This window comes from Bufo gargarizans, chromosome 2 (genome assembly GCF_014858855.1).
Source record: "Bufo gargarizans isolate SCDJY-AF-19 chromosome 2, ASM1485885v1, whole genome shotgun sequence".
In the NCBI taxonomy this organism is placed as follows: domain Eukaryota; kingdom Metazoa; phylum Chordata; class Amphibia; order Anura; family Bufonidae; genus Bufo; species Bufo gargarizans.
In genome coordinates this window covers 238,929,858-238,946,252 of record NC_058081.1, presented here as the reverse complement: position 1 = coordinate 238,946,252, position 16,395 = coordinate 238,929,858, and the positions used below count along the sequence as shown (strand labels likewise).

General features: G+C 41.6%; 2 protein-coding genes across 3 annotated transcripts; both read left to right on the top strand.

Annotated features, from left to right (window-relative positions):
- The first annotated feature begins 2,589 nt into the window (after positions 1–2,589).
- On the top strand, positions 2,590–7,186 carry LOC122927848. 2 transcript variants are annotated; one of them, XM_044280129.1, is made up of 3 exons: positions 2,590–3,174; positions 4,741–4,864; positions 5,822–7,186. In XM_044280129.1, exon 3 carries the CDS (start codon positions 6,065–6,067, stop codon positions 6,977–6,979), a length of 915 nt encoding a protein of 304 aa, XP_044136064.1. In that variant the 5' UTR covers positions 2,590–3,174; positions 4,741–4,864; positions 5,822–6,064; the 3' UTR covers positions 6,980–7,186. The 2 variants fall into 2 exon arrangements, with proteins under 2 accessions (XP_044136064.1, XP_044136065.1); XM_044280130.1 differs by lacking the exon at positions 4,741–4,864.
- On the top strand, positions 5,183–5,800 carry LOC122925807 (deoxyuridine 5'-triphosphate nucleotidohydrolase-like). Its single transcript, XM_044277164.1, has one exon. The coding sequence runs from the start codon at positions 5,183–5,185 to the stop codon at positions 5,798–5,800; it is 618 nt and encodes a 205-aa protein (XP_044133099.1).
- Positions 7,187–16,395: the final 9,209 nt, after the last annotated feature.

Below are 16,395 nucleotides of genomic sequence, written 5' to 3'. Positions count from 1 at the left end.
TTTTGGGAAAACTTTATTTTTTTAACAACTTTTTTTTTTTCCTCCACTCTGGGACTTCAAATTTTGGGGGTCTGATCCCCTTTGCAATGTATTACAATACTTCTGTGTTGTAATGCATTGGCTGTAAGTGTAAGGGTTAATGCGACGGCCTCAGTGTTTTCACCGATGCTGGCACAAACAGCAGGGGTCCCGCTATCAGTGACTGTCGAACCCCTGCAGCTGATTGGGCGGACGCAGCTCCCGCCCGATCAGAGCGCCGTACATGTACGGCGCTGGTATCCTATTCCTACGGGTTAAAGCTTTGGAATATGAAAAAGCATGACATGTGCCAGCACGGTGTCTTTTTAAACACACTGTATGATAACACCGTCAAATGCGCGTTTCCCCATAGCTATGTACAGTGGATATAAAAAGTCTACACACCCCTTTTAAAATGTCAGGTTTCTGTGATGTAAAAAAAATTGACAAACTTTTTCCATGTGACCTATAAACTGTACAACTCTATTGAAAAACAAACTGAAATCTTTTAGGTAGAGGGAAGAAAACGTATAAAAATAAAATAATATGGTTGCATAAGTGTGCAATCCCTTAAACTAATACTTTGTTGAAGCACCTTTTGATTTTATTACAGCACTCAGTCTTTTTGGGTATGAGTCTATCAGCATGGCACATTTTGACTTGGCAAGATTTGCCCACTCTTCTTTGTAAAAACACTCCAAATCTGTCAGATTGCGAGGGCATCTCCGGTACACAGCCCTCTTCAGATGACCCCACAGATTTTCAATCGGATTCAGGTCTGGGCTCTGGCTGGGCCATTCCAAAACTTTAATCTTCTTCTGGTGAAGCCATTCCTTTGCTGATTTGGATGTATGCGCTGGGTCGTTGTCACGCTGAAAGATGAAGTTCCTCTTCATGTCCAGCTTTCTAGCAGAAGCTTGAAGGTTTTGTGCCAATATTGACTTGTATTTGGAACTGTTCATAATTCCATCTAGCTTAACTAAGGCCCCAATTCCAGCTGAAGAAAAACAGCCCCAAAGTATGGTGCTGCCACCACCATGCTTCACTGTGGGTATGGGGTTCTTTTGGTGATGTGCAGTGTTGTTTTTGAGCCAAACATATCTTTTGGAATTATGGCCAAAAAGTTCAACCTTGGTTTCATCAGAACATAACATCTTTTCCCACATGCTTTTGGCAGACTTCAGATGTGTTTTTACAAAATGTAGCCCGGCTTGGATGTTTTTCTTCGTGAGAAAAGTATTTCATTTTGCCACTCTACCCCATAGCCCAGACATATGAAGAATACGGGAGATTGTTGTCACATGTACCACACAGCCAGTACTTGCCAGATATTCCTGCAACTACTTTAATGTTGCTGTAGGCCTCTTGGTAGCCTCCCAGACCAGTTTTCTTCTCGTCTTTTCAGCAATATTGGAGGGACGTCCAGTTCTTGGTAATATCACTGTTGTGCCATATTTTCTCCACTTTATGATGACTGTCTTCACTGTGTTCCATGGTATATCTAATGCCTTGTAAATTGTTTTGTACCCTTCTCCTGACTGATACCTTTTAACAATGAGATCCCTCTGATGATTTAGAAACTCTCTGTGGACCATGGCTTTTGCTGTGGGATGCGACTAAGAAAATTTCAGGAAAGACCAACTAGAGCAGCTGAACTTTATTTGGGGTTAATCAGAGGCACTTTAAATGATGACAGGTGTATGCTGACTCCTATTTAACATGATTTTGAATGTGATTGTTTAATTCTGAACACAGCTACATCCCCAGTTAGGGTATGTCAGGGTCACTCAGACATAATTTACCATTGCGTTCCAGAGCTTGGGAAGGGGGGAAAAAATCATTAAAAATAAATGAAGAGATACGTTTTCTTAAAAATTCTACTACTTAAAAGGGTTTTACAATCACATACAACGGGGGCATATCACTAGGATATACCCCCATTGTCAGATAGGTGCAGGGCCCACCTCTACAACAAGAATGCAGCGAAGAAGTTAATGGATGGCGCACTGCGCGGCCCCTACCCCCATTCTATTCAATAGGGGCGGCCAAAAATAGCCGAGCGCTGGGTCTGCCCTATAGAAATTAATGGAGGCAGGGGCCGCGCCAATTCACTTGTATGGGAGCAGCGCTTGGTGGTGGACAGACCCCGGGAAACTGGGGGTCCTCCAGCCACAGTTCTCCCTGCTCTGCTTGTAGGTGCGTGTCCCAGAGGTGGGACACGCACCTATCAGACAATAGGGGCATATCCTAGCGATATGCCCCATTGTGTGTGATGGGAATACCCCTTTAAGGTGGGTTTACACAGCCCGATACTCATGCCGGTTATCAGTAAACGAACATTTGTACAAACACCGCATTAGCCAGTTTTCATTTACACCAGTAATTTAAAAAAGGGGTGATCAACTTTGAACACTGACATGGTTTTGAAAGGTAAGGGTGATGTAATGAGAAGCACACAACCTACAGAAATACATGGATCTACAGTATATTAACAAAATAATAACTACAAATTATGACAGTAATTAAATAATTATTAGAAATGTTATTATTAACATGATTGACATCTGTGATGTAAATCTGATACGAATGTGTGTATGACTGGAGGGCTATAGGAAAAGGGCCCCCCATAGTTATATAAAGGATAGGTAGACAGGAATTCCTTTTACATCTTAGGTAATGCTGATCGTCTCATAAGAAACCATTCTACAAGAATATTAGGTTACTGCAGTTCATAAAGACATGTTGTGGGAACTGTAATCATCTACTGATAACGAAAAATAGCTCATACCAGCAATCATACAATTGGTTCATAGGGACACCGCCCGTTGAAAACAGAGTACTGAGCATGCGTAGAACGTGATACTCTTATATAATAGTATGTTGCAATGCGCGTAATAGTAAGCGCGCACAAACAGTACTTAACTATAACTAGTGCTGTTCATGAGGAAATGGCTACAAGCCATCCAATCATAATGAAGCTCATGACTGAGCATCCCCAGGATGCAACAAGATGATGGGTGGAGTTATGGGCATATAGGCAGAGGATCTTTCCCATTTGGTTGGGACTGTTCCACTGCTGACGAGCCGTGTGATGTGTATGCGCTGCCTCCTGATGAATCGCTGGTCCCCCGATATGGAGTGATGATGCAATATCCGGTAATGTATTGATTCTTACTCTATGATTGATTTATCCACGATTTCACTGTATACTCTAGAAAACTGTATAGTGACCTAAGTATTCATATAATAAATCATTAATAACAGAGAGAAGTTGTATGCTGTGTGTTTCCTAGTTGGGAAGCTAGTGAGAGGAAAGGTGAGGCCTTAGCATCGCCAAAAACATGGCAATACATTAATTGGCGACGAGGATGGGATTTGACCTTTTATAACATATTGTTTGGGGCAGGGGAATCCAGGGGAGTAATTTGTAGAAATTTGGCATGTTGCCAGAAGTAAGGGGCAATTGATACATAAGCTCGTAAAATTGCCCCTGAAGGATATTTTGACTTGAAACTTGGTATCTGAACAAATCATCCGGTAATGCACCGATTAGATTAAGACAGGAGTAGGAAGCTCCTCCTTTCCAGTTTCAAAGCAAAATATCTTGGAAACTAAAAACAATTTATCTGTCGGAGGTTGTCTTAAAACGTTCCAAGTAACAAGGGACACCTCTGAGCACAGCCCCACCCATTTTGGCAAAAAGCCAAAAATATAACAGTATGTTTAAGAAAAAGGCCAAATCCCAGAAAGAACCCGTGGAGATCCCCGGCTGGACCGAGGCTCCCTATAATATAATAGCAACAGAATTAGCTGGTCATGGGTTAGCGGAATCATGGGATAAACAGTTAAAAGAATCAAATCCGGTGGATGTAGTTCAAGTACTTGAGAAACTCCCAGCGAAAGCTGGTGATGCAGTTACCCTGGCTCGAAGGAGCTGGGTGTTGGCATCTGCATATCGTGGAGTGCACAGCGATTGCAGAAGGCAATTCAAGATCAGAGGCGCGCGGAACAGGCTCCGTTGGAAGCCGAGGGGCGTGCTCTGATGTTGGAATGTAGTGGAAAACTGTTGAAAGACAAGTTGACCCACTATCAGACTATAGCAGAGAACTCTGCTGTATACATAGCGGCGAATAAATATAAGAAAAGAAGGGGTAGGATTAACAAGAATAAAGTTTATAAACATATAGCTGCCGCTAGTGTGGATCGGGACCCTAGTAGATGGGATGGGGATATCTGGGATTCAGACTCGGATGATTGGGATGATTGTCCCGATGGTCCTGATTGTCCTGATCCAGTGATGGATCCCCCATCTGCTAAGGCATTTCCGGTGCTACGTAGGAAGGAAAAAACTACCTTAGGACCGGAAATAAGGGAAAAAAATAGGGTAAGAGTGTGGCATACAACCCTCGGTTGTCTGCTACACTCACAGCAGAAGGGGATGGCATGAGTAGTCAATATGCGGAACTCATGGCTGTTTTCCTTGCCCTGGAAAAAGAACAGGGAGATCAATGTCATATTTTCACAGACTCATGGTCGGTAGCTAATGGCTTGGCTACTTGGTTAATGGGCTGGAAAAAACATGATTGGGTTATACATGGAAAGGAAATCTGGGGAAAACAAATTTGGCAGGAAATAGAGGAGATAGAACTAACACTACTGTTTTCCATGTTGATGCTCATATGCCGATAGACTCTCTTAAACGTTTGTTTAATTCCCAAGCAGATGCGGCAACGGCCATATCCACTATATCCAAGTCAGAGGATAGAGAGACTGAGTCATGGCTGGAAGGTACAGCCGTTTGGGCTCACCAAAAAAGTAGACATCTTGGAGAAAAGGCCACTTACAGGTGGGCGCAGGAGGGAGGTATTCCACTAACAGGAGACATGATCAAGCAGGTCATACAAAAGTCAGATAATGGGTCTCATTTTACAGGGAAGGAAATAAAACAGTTTGCTTTAGAAAACAACATTGAATGGGTATATCACATGCCCTATTACCCACAGGCTGCTGGTCTCATTGAGCGAATGAATGGGTTGCTCAAAGGAGCATTGAAAAAAAAATGACCTCAGATGGTAAATACGGGCAATGGAGAGATAATCTTTCCTCGGCCCCTCAGTCGCTCAATAATAGACCACTAACAGAATCCACTACCCCTTTAATGAGAATGTTGACGCCAAGTCTTACTATAGGTAAATTAACTATAGAATTTATTGAATATTGGACAATTAATGAAGAAGCTCAGGTCCCTTTTAGGGGAACATCAAAATCTGCAGGGTTGGACCTGCACTCACTGGAGGTGACGGTAGTAAATCCAGGAGTCACTAAGATAATTCCTACTGGAATCGGGGTAAAAATTCCCTCAGGACATTATGGACAGTTGGCCACTAGATCCAGTTATGCTCTAAAAAGTTTAATAGTGGTTGGAGGGGTAATTGATGAAGACTACCAAGGAGAAGTCAAAGTTGTACTCATAAATCTGGGTAAAATGGATGCTATAATATCAAAAAGAGATAGGGTGGCACAATTGCTATTAATCCCAATATATATAGCACAGATAAAAGAAACAACAGCCCCCAAGGAACTAACTATGAGGGGACAGAAAGGATTTGGATCCACTAATGAAATTAGTGTAGGTGCTAAAATTTGGATTCAAGATGTAAACGGACCTCCGTCACCTGCTGAAGTAATAGCGGTTGGCAAGGACCGTGCTCTACTCGTGATGAGGCCTGGAGTAGAGAAGTGGGAATATATCCCACAGGAAAAATGCTACTTAAGGGAATAATGCTGTATTCTTGACTTACAGAATCCACTAAGACATTGTGGCATCGCCCTTGGTCTCCTTGGTATCGTGTGGTTGGCATCCTACGCAGACGGTAATACACCCGGACACAAGCTGAGCCTGGCTGAATCCAGAAATTGGACGTGGGGATGGAGAAACTATTCTAAAACCAGGAAATAGGACAGTGTTACATGTGAAGCCAATTGACTCTGCATTTGTTCTTTGCAAACCCTACAGCAGCAACAACAGAAAGGGTTGTTCCAAACCATGTTGTTGACGGGGAATGAGGAAGTTTGGAGGACCGTGTTTAACTCTTTTGTAAGGGAAAAACACTGGCTGGACACCAAAGCGCCTAAAATAAGGTGTAATGATACGTCCTGCACCGGTAAATTGGTCTACTACAATGTGACTAAAAGTAATATAATGTGTAAGTTTGTAGTATTACCAATGTTAATGGGCCCAGAAGGTAATCAACATTTTTGGGTACCTACATTTTATGGACAAGTAATTGATAGCAATAATAGCACACATGATTTAACTTTCTGTGATGACACTCTTGAAGGTAAAATCTGTAAGTTACAGTCTGCTGTATATGAGCCTTGCTTGTTACAGAACACTGTAAATAAATGCGAGTGGACCATAATGCCTACGTCATACCGATGGATGGTTGAAGTAGCACCCCAGGTGATATGCGTAGTGACAGATCGTCAGGTGGTCCCTAAAATGAGGGTGCCTTTTGCAGGATGCATACACAACATCACGGTTATTCAATGGGAAAATGAAACTTTTATGTTAAATTCAGATAATGAGCTAAGCACCAAGGTGTTATGGCAAGACACGGCTTTAGAAGTCCCTAATTGGGATCTAAATTTGACTAGACTGAAAGCAATTACAAATTTGAACAGGAGTATCACGGGACACAAGCTCTTTACTATGGTAGTGTCTGATAAAATAGTAAAAGTAGGATCCGCCATAGCGGACGCTACATCCCATCATTGGTGGGACATATTCATGGGGTATTCCCCATCAGCCAGGACTACCATGGATTGGGTGGTTCACCCCTTGTTGGTAGTCATGATAGTAGTAATTGTACTATCTATTTGGAATTGTTATGTAGCCTACGGTATATGTTGTAAAAAACGAAAAATGATAATGGTTTCCTATACCAACGGTCAGCATTAAGGACCGAATGTGATGTAAATCTGATACGAATGTGTGTATGACTGGAGGGCTATAGGAAAAGGGCCCCCCATAGTTATATAAAGGATAGGTAGACAGGAATTCCTTTTACATCTTAGGTAATGCTGATCGTCTCATAAGAAACCATTCTACAAGAATATTAGGTTACTGCAGTTCATAAAGACATGTTGTGGGAACTGTAATCATCTACTGATAACGAAAAATAGCTCATACCAGCAATCATACAATTGGTTCATAGGGACACCGCCCGTTGAAAACAGAGTACTGAGCATGCGTAGAACGTGATACTCTTATATAATAGTATGTTGCAATGCGCGTAATAGTAAGCGCGCACAAACAGTACTTAACTAAGTATAGACAACAACATGTCAGTATAGACAACAACATGTCAAGTGGGATGTTTTGTGTGGTTGTTTTGCCGTATTAGGCTGTGGATGACGGACGTATCCCGCATTTCCCCCAGCAAGTGAGATCTCCATTTGTATTCTTGTTGTCTCCATAAGCATGGATACTTGTATGAAATTGTTCTTAATCATGTTGCAAATTACAAATTTTACGGACTGTAGGATTTTATAATTGTAATATGGATATAAATTTTTGTATTATAAATTAATAAAATATATTAAAAAAAAAAAAAAAAAAAAAAAAAAAACAGTACTTAACTATAACTAGTGCTGTTCATGAGGAAATGGCTACAAGCCATCCAATCATAATGAAGCTCATGACTGAGCATCCCCAGGATGCAACAAGATGATGGGTGGAGTTATGGGCATATAGGCAGAGGATCTTTCCCATTTGGTTGGGACTGTTCCACTGCTGACGAGCCGTGTGATGTGTATGCGCTGCCTCCTGATGAATCGCTGGTCCCCCGATATGGAGTGATGATGCAATATCCGGTAATGTATTGATTCTTACTCTATGATTGATTTATCCACGATTTCACTGTATACTCTAGAAAACTGTATAGTGACCTAAGTATTCATATAATAAATCATTAATAACAGAGAGAAGTTGTATGCTGTGTGTTTCCTAGTTGGGAAGCTAGTGAGAGGAAAGGTGAGGCCTTAGCATCGCCAAAAACATGGCAATACAACATCGGATTTCATTGGACAATATTTGGTCACATGGTCAATCTGATTCCTAATCTTTGCCCTATATATACCTAGTACCATCACCATTCCAGTTACTACCCCTTGAGGAAGCAGACCGCGAAACGCGCGGCAGGGGAGTGGACTGGTGGTGCTACTGCTTTTGTGGACTCTATATTGGTCAGTATATAACTGCATTTATATTGGTATATTAGACTTTAGTGATTTTGGTCTTCATACATTATTTGTTAAGCCTTAGGTCAGCTTTATTTCCATTAGTAAGTATATTCAAGATTAGTCTCCTTCGTGTTTATAATCTCATCAAAAGAGACCATTACATCTATATACCACTATCTGCTGGCCATTTGCTGCACTTGCACTTTACTTTAGGTCCACTAATCATGGTTATTCTTTGGTTAATATACTGTAGATCCGTGTCTTTCTGTAGGTTGTGTGGTTCATAACATATATGGGTCAAATATTATTGCATGGGAAACATTTTCGGTTGCTTCATTGATCTAATGAGAAGCCCTTAAGAATAAAAGGTCTAGATTGGTTTATTTTTCATTTTTTAATAAATTAAACTCTTTTGGGGGTATTTATCATTCTCGTTACAACAGTTTTCTTTAGTAAAAAATAAAAAGACTGACATTTATGGCAGTTAGAGCAGCAGGGGATATCTTAGACCAGCATTAGGCTACTTTCACACTAGCGTTTTTTACTGGATCCGATAGGGTTCAGCAAAAACGCTTCCGTTACTAATAATACAACCATCTGCATCCTTTATGAACGGATCTGGTCGTATTATCCTTAACATTGCCAAGACGGATCCGTCATTAACTCCATTGAAAGTCAATGGGGGACGGATCCATTTTCTATTGTGGCAGAATGTGAAAACAGATCCGTCCCCATTGACTTGCACTGGGGGTCATGCCGGATCCTGCTCTGCATCCCAGGACGGAAAGCAAAATACAACATGTTGCATTTTGTTCTCCGGTCTGGAAATGCAACTAAATGGAATGGAATGTATTTTGGAGCATTCCGTTCTGTTCAGTTCAGTTTTGTCCCCATTGACAATGAATGGGGACAAAACTGAAGCGTTTTTTCCCGATATTGAGCCCCTATGACTGATCTCAATACTGGAAAACTTAAACACTAGTGTTAAAACGGGAGTAACGCTCAGCTGCTTTTAAAAAAAACCTTGTCAGCAGGGTTCTCTGTGTTCAGACACCCAGCGATTGACACAATTACGCCAGGTCCTGTGTATCAGCCACAACTCCTGTACTGTGCAATGCTCCTCTGACAGAAAAAACAAAACACTCCATTACAGGGATGCCTGATAGACTGTGATCCTATCTGATTGTCAGGGTTGTCTTTACCAAGGGGCAAAAGGGGCAGCTGCCCCGGGCCCAGTTGCTCCTGGGGGGCCCAAGGCAGCTGCCTCTTGAGCCCTGCTAGCTACTGCCCCGGGTGTCAAGCTGTCTGTGTACTTTAACGTTGTGATCTAGGACTTTAGATGACATCATCACCATATGACCAGTAACCTAGCAATTACTGGTGACATGGCTATGAGGTCATCACAGGTCCTAGCAGGAGTGTTGCAGAAATTAACTGTGGAGCTTTTTTGTGTGAAGATTACATCAGAAAAAGGTGACAGGGGCTGTTATGTTAATATACTGTAAACTACTGTATAGTGGGTGCTGTATATTGTGTGGGGGGCTGTATATTGTGTGGGACTGTATACTGTGTGGTGGGCTGTATACTGTGTGGGGCTGTATACTGTGGGGGGGCCTGTATACTGTGGGGGCTGTATACTGTGTGGTGGGCTGTATACTGTGTGGGGCTGTATACTGTGGGGGGCCTGTATACTGTGGGGGCTATATACTGTGTGGTGCGCTGCATACTGTATGGTGGGCTGTATAATGCATGGGGGCCTGTATACTGTGGTGGGCTGTATACTGTGTGGTGGGCTGTATACTGTGTGGTAGGCTGTATACTGTGTAAGGGGGCCGTATACTGTGTGGTGGGCTGTATACTGTGTGGGGGGGCTGTATACTGTGTGGGGGCTGTATACTGTGTGGGGGCCTGTATACTGTGTGGGGGCCTGTATACTGTGTGGGGGGGCTGTATAGTGTGGGGGGCTGTATATTTAGGAGTGCTATACTGCTGTACTGTATACTGTGGGGGTCTGTATACTGTGGGTGCGGTATAGTGTGGAGTGCTATACTGCTGTACTGTATAGTGTGGGGGGCTGTATCGTGTATAGTTTGGGGTGCTGTATACAGTGAGGTGTTGTATACTGTGGGGTGCTGTATACTGTGGGCTGCTATACTGCTCTACTATATACTGTGGGGTACTGTATAGTGTGGGGTGCTATACTGCATACTATGTGGTGCTGTATACTATAGGGTGCTATACTGCATACTGTGGGGTGCTGGGGTGCACTGTAACACTAGGGTGAGCCGAACCCTGGTTTCCTTCCTGCAGAGCGGTGCCCACTTCCAGCCTGAGCCCAGCTGCCCAGAACACTGATCCTGAGCCGCTGGAGTCTTCAGAACTGGAAGTATTTACAGTCATTCACTGTACTCTACCAGATGTGTGGATTTTTTGTGTGTGTGTTGTGGTGGAGGGCGTGATTGCCTGCTAAGGTGTGGGAAGGCGGGATCCAGGGGGCCCAAGTAAATTTTTGCCCAGGGTCCAATCAATATTAAAGATGGCCCTGCTGATTGTGCTTCTATGGTACTTTGCTCACATCATGTATGTGATTACAGTATAATAGAGCCAATACCAGATAGGAACTAAGCGATTTATAAATCGCTATGATGGGGTCAGTGGGGTTCAGGGGAGATACACAAAGTACAGGTGATGCGGGTGACTAAATAAATAAAAAATGTATATATACTGACAGTCACAGTTCCATCATGTCTCTGAGAAACTGTAACTGTTGCATATACATATATGGCCTCTTCTTTGGGACCGCATCACCACTGTGGGAATGTTCCATCAGTTTATGGAGGAACTGATCCCTGCAGCTGTTCCACCAGGTGTTGACTTCTTGGACTACTAAACATAAAAAGAAAACAAATGACTAAACTCTGCCATGGCTACGTGGATTCACAACTGCATGGGTGGTTCACGTTCTTTTATGGTGCAATAGGGGTTTACATACTCTAGAGAGCATGGACAGTTAAATACTTTATGGTGCAATTGGGGTTAAAATACTTGAGGGTGCAATGGAAATTTAACATGCATTATGGTGCAAAGGAATTAAATTACTTCTTGGTGCATAGACAGTTAACATAATTTATGATGCAATAGGTATTCTACATTGTTATGGTGCAGTAGGGGTTAACATACACTATTGTGCTTTAGGGGTTCACATGCTTTATAGGAGTTAATATACTTGTTGCAGTGGGAGTTAAATTACTTTATAATGCAGTAGGAGTTATAATATATTATGATGCAATAGAGGTAATACTTTGTGGTGAAACAGAGGTAAGCTTACTTCCTGGTGTAGTAGGGGTTCACATCCTTCATGGTGCATGGGCAGTTAACATACTTTATGATGCATTAGTTAATACAGTCCTGATCAAAAGTTTAAGACCACTTGAAAAATGGCAAAAAAAATCATATTTAGTATGGCTGGATCTTAACAAGGTTCCAAGTAGAGCTTCAACATGCAACAAGAAGAAATGGGAGTGAGACAAAAAATTTTTTGAGCATTTAATTTAATGAAAACAACGAATAAACTGAAACAGGCTGTTTTTCAGCTGATCAAAATTTTAGGACCACATGCCTTTAAAAGGCCAAATCTGTGCAAAGATGTGGATTTATTGTCATTTTCTGTCAGGTAGTAACACGTTGTGATGGCAAAGGCAAAAAAACTCTCCCTTTTTGAACGTGGTCAGGTTGTTGAACTGCATAAGCAGGGTCTCTCACAGCGCGCCATCGCTCCTGAGGTGGGACGCAGTAAGACAGTCATTTGGAATTTCTTAAATGATCCTGAGGGTTATGGAACAAAAAAGTCAAGTGGAAGACCCAAAAAAAATTAATCAGCACTGAGCCGGAGGATCCAATTGGCTGTCCGTCAAGACACTGGACGATCCTCGACGCAAATTAAGGCTCTTACTGTTGCTGACTGCAGCCCCATAACCATCAGACAGCATCTGAGACTGAAGGGCTTCAAAAACAAAAAACATCTTCAAAGACCTCGTCTCCTTGAACGCCCTAGAACTGCTCGTTTGGTCTTTGCAAGAGCGCACCAAACATGTGACATTCAAAGGTAGAAGAAAGTTTTATTCTCTGATGAGAAAAAATTTATAAAATGTATATAAGACTGGCACTCAATTTATGTGGGTCATATACAAAAGATCACAATTTATTGATATATATTTTACAACAATGAAATAAAATAAATTGTTAAAATAACATACGAAAGCACCTAATTTGGGTATAAAAATTGCCCCATCAATTAAATCAAAATCTAACAAGATTCCGGGAATAACAAACTGGATAAATCTCAAGAGTTTTTAGAGATGCGGCCAATGTGCAGGTTGTAAGATTACCAAAGCTCCAATAAGTACAAAAAAGGTACAATCAACTCAAAACTCCTTTCTATGGAAGATTAACCACTTCCTTACCTGTAATTTGACCAGCGTTGTCTATCTTATCCAATGCCCGTGTTCTAAACAGTATATTGATAGAACAAAAAGAACTTTGAAGGTGAGGATACCCGAGCATCTATCCAATATTAAGAAAGGATATTTAAAACACTCACTTTTGAAGCACTTTAAGGAAGTTCACAACCAGGACCCTAATGGATTGACTTTTATGGCCTTGGAGAAGATAGACAAACACTGGAGAGGAGGCAAACACATTGAGAGACTGTCCAGAGCGGAATTGAGACAAATTGACGACTTTGGCAGTATGATCCCAGCGGGATTGAACACTGAGTTAGAAATTTTCGGCTTTCTCTAGATATAGGGTTGTGTGCCTCTCATCCAATGAGGGATCACATGTCTGGCCGTGTTATCGGCACTGTGATCCCTCCTTGGAGATAGTCTCACAATGACATCCCAAGCTACCTTGGGATAGAAACGATGACATTAAGATGAGCTATTGAGTACATTATGCAAGATTGTGTATTATTTCTATGCTATATATTGCTATTATATATCACAATAGATTTTGAAGTATTCCTCTAAAGTTCACACATTGTATAGGATTATGTTTCTACATAAATATGTACGGGTTCCATTATCTATTATGGGATATTTTCCCCCTTATTTCACTATTTGTTTATGCGTTTCATGTTTTTCACCTTTTTTTTTTTTTTAAAGAGAGCAATGTGGTAGATCTTTTGCCTTTATTACATAGCTTAATCATAACAGTGTGGAGATGATATATAGAAAACGCATATGAAGATTAGAAACCCCACAGAAAACGCAACTAAATCACAAGGATAAATTTTTGTTCCGGTCCAGTTTTTGAGTACTACTGGCAGGGCTATAAAAGGATATGACAGAATAACGGGGGTAGTACCACTGAGGAAGGGGAAAGAAGTCCCCGAAACGCTTCTGGCGTAATCCACCCCTGCACTTTTACTAACCGGATACATTGATCCATACTTTTGGATGGACTGATTAAACAACAAAAACTCGAGCGCTCCAAAGCTTTATGTTTCTAAAACTGTCCTACCTATAATCGGGATTGAAAGGCTGCTCTCGCGATCTTTGACGGTAACCACGTGACATGCAGTGGTGAGCGAGGACGCCGATGGAGAGACACACAGTTGAACGGTGTGGTGAGTAAAAGTTTGCGGTATGGAACAAATAGTCACCGGCTTTGATCTTCTACCGGTAAGACATACAGTACCACTCTACTTACCACCTGCATTTAATCGCCAGTCATAGACTTGGTGTAAGTCAGTCCTGACAATAGAAAATACACTGTACCTGATGGGTTGAACCGTCGCATGCTTGGACGAACATAGGTTCACTGTGCACTGTTTGTGGACTTATTACCTCCCCCAGGCAAACATCCGGAGAATCAAACATATTGCAGTCAATATATTGTTATTTACAACCAGATACTCTCAAAACTGAGAGAACCATAAGATCTCTTTTTTTGCACAGCCAATTATGGGACTTGATACATATTGTAAGCATTCAAAGGGTGAGGTTATTGATGGTAAGTATGTGTCACTGAGACTGCTGCTCTCAGTGATGTAAATCCCGGAGGTAAATGGCAACCAGTGATGTTAGATTGCTGAGTTTGTGGTAGCTGGAATTTGGGTCCGGGATTTAGGAGTGACTGAAGAGTTTGGGTGGGAAGGTCACTCCCATACTCCATCTCCTGTGTTACCACCTCACCCAGCTGGAAGCTAATTTAAAAGACTCACTGTCAGTGTGTGGTTGGTCTGCAGAGGACTTAGAAGCATTCATCTCCACAGTGTTCCTAAGAAGGGAAAAGACAAGATTATGCACAAAGGTGACTCCTGTAGTTTTGCCTGTTTAAAAATTGAACTATTATATGACATGAGGGCTGAATATAAGTGCTTTACGTGACTGAACTTTGATGAGCTGAAGCCAAGCCATCCTGTTGGAACAAATTTGAGTTGTGATTTTTTTTCCAATAAAACCCTTATGTTGCATCCAATCCTGCCGACTGCCTACCATTTGTACAGCTAATCTCCACAATATGGTCTGAGAGTTTATTGTGACTGGTTCTTCACACTCTGCTTCCACTCTATTTTAGCCACAGATATGCATCATTATCCGAAATTATGAATGTTTAGAGGTGGCTCAAGTAGAATCACGCAGGATTATTTTTTTTAACCTTTATACTGTTGTTTTAACAGTTTATTTTATTTCATTGTTGTAAAATATATATCAATAAATTGTGATCTTTTGTATATGACCCACATAAATTGAGTACCAGTCTTATATACGTTTTTTCTATTCCTTATTATTTTCTGACTGGGTGATCAGTTAAGACTAGAGCTCCTATTCCATTCTGAGAAGGCGGTGAGCTATCCACGTTTATCACATTTAATCGAGATTTTTTTTTACCTTGATGGTCCTGATGGTTTCCAACGTTACTGGCATGACAAGCAGATCCCACCTGAGATGTTTTCTACGCTCCACAGTGGAGGGGGCGCCATAATAGTCTGGGGTGCTTTTTCCTTCAGTGGAACAATGGAGCTTCAGGAAGTGCAGGGGCGTCAAACGGCCGCTGGCTATGTCCAGATGTTGCAGAGAGCATTCCTCATGACTGAGGGCCCTCGTCTGTGTGGTAACGACTGGGGGTTTTCAACAGGACAACGCTAAAGTACACAATGCCTGCAGGAGAATAACATCACTCTTTTGGCCCATCCTGAGTGTTCTCCTGATCTAAATCCAATTGAGAACCTTTGGGGATGGATGGCAAGGGAAGTTTACAAAAATGGACAACAGTTCCAAACAGTAGATGGCCTTCGTGCGGCCGTCTTCACCACTTGGAGAAATGTTCCCACTCACCTCATGGGAAAGCTTGCATCAAGCATGCCGAAACGAATTTTGGAAGTGATAAACAATATCGGCAGAGCTACTCTTTACTGAGTTCATGTTTGGAAGTTGGATTTCTGTTTTAGGGGGGGGTTTAGTTTTTTTGGGGAGGTGTGGTCCTAAACTTTTGATCAGCTGAAAAAAAGCCTGTTTCAGTTTATTCGTTGTTTTCATTAAATTGAATGCTCAAAAAATGTTTTGTTTCCCTGCCATGTCTTCTTGTTGCATGTTGAAGCTCAACTTGGAACCTTGTTAAGATCCAGCCATGCTAAATATGATTTTTTTGCCATTTTTCAAGTGGTCTTTTGATCAGGACTGTATAATAGTTGATGGTGCAATAAGGGTTTAATTACTGTACAGTGAATTTGGGGGTTCACATACAGTACAGACCAAAAGTTTGTACACACATTCTTATTCAAAGGTTTTTTTTTATTTTCATGACTATGAAAATTGTAGATTCACACTGAAGGCATCAAAACTATGAATTAACCCATGTGGAATTATATACATAACAAAAAAGTGTGAAACAACTGAAAATATGTCATATTCTAGGTTCTTCAAAGTAGCCACCTTTTGCTTTGATTACTGCTTTGCATACTCTTGATGAGCTTCAAGAGGTAGTCACCGGAAATGGTTTTCACTTCACAGGTGTGCCCTGTCAGGTTTAATAAGTGGGATTTCTTGCCTTATAAATGGGGTTGGGACCATCAGTTGTGTTGTGGAGAAGTCAGGTGGATACACAGCTGATAGTCCTACTGAATAGACT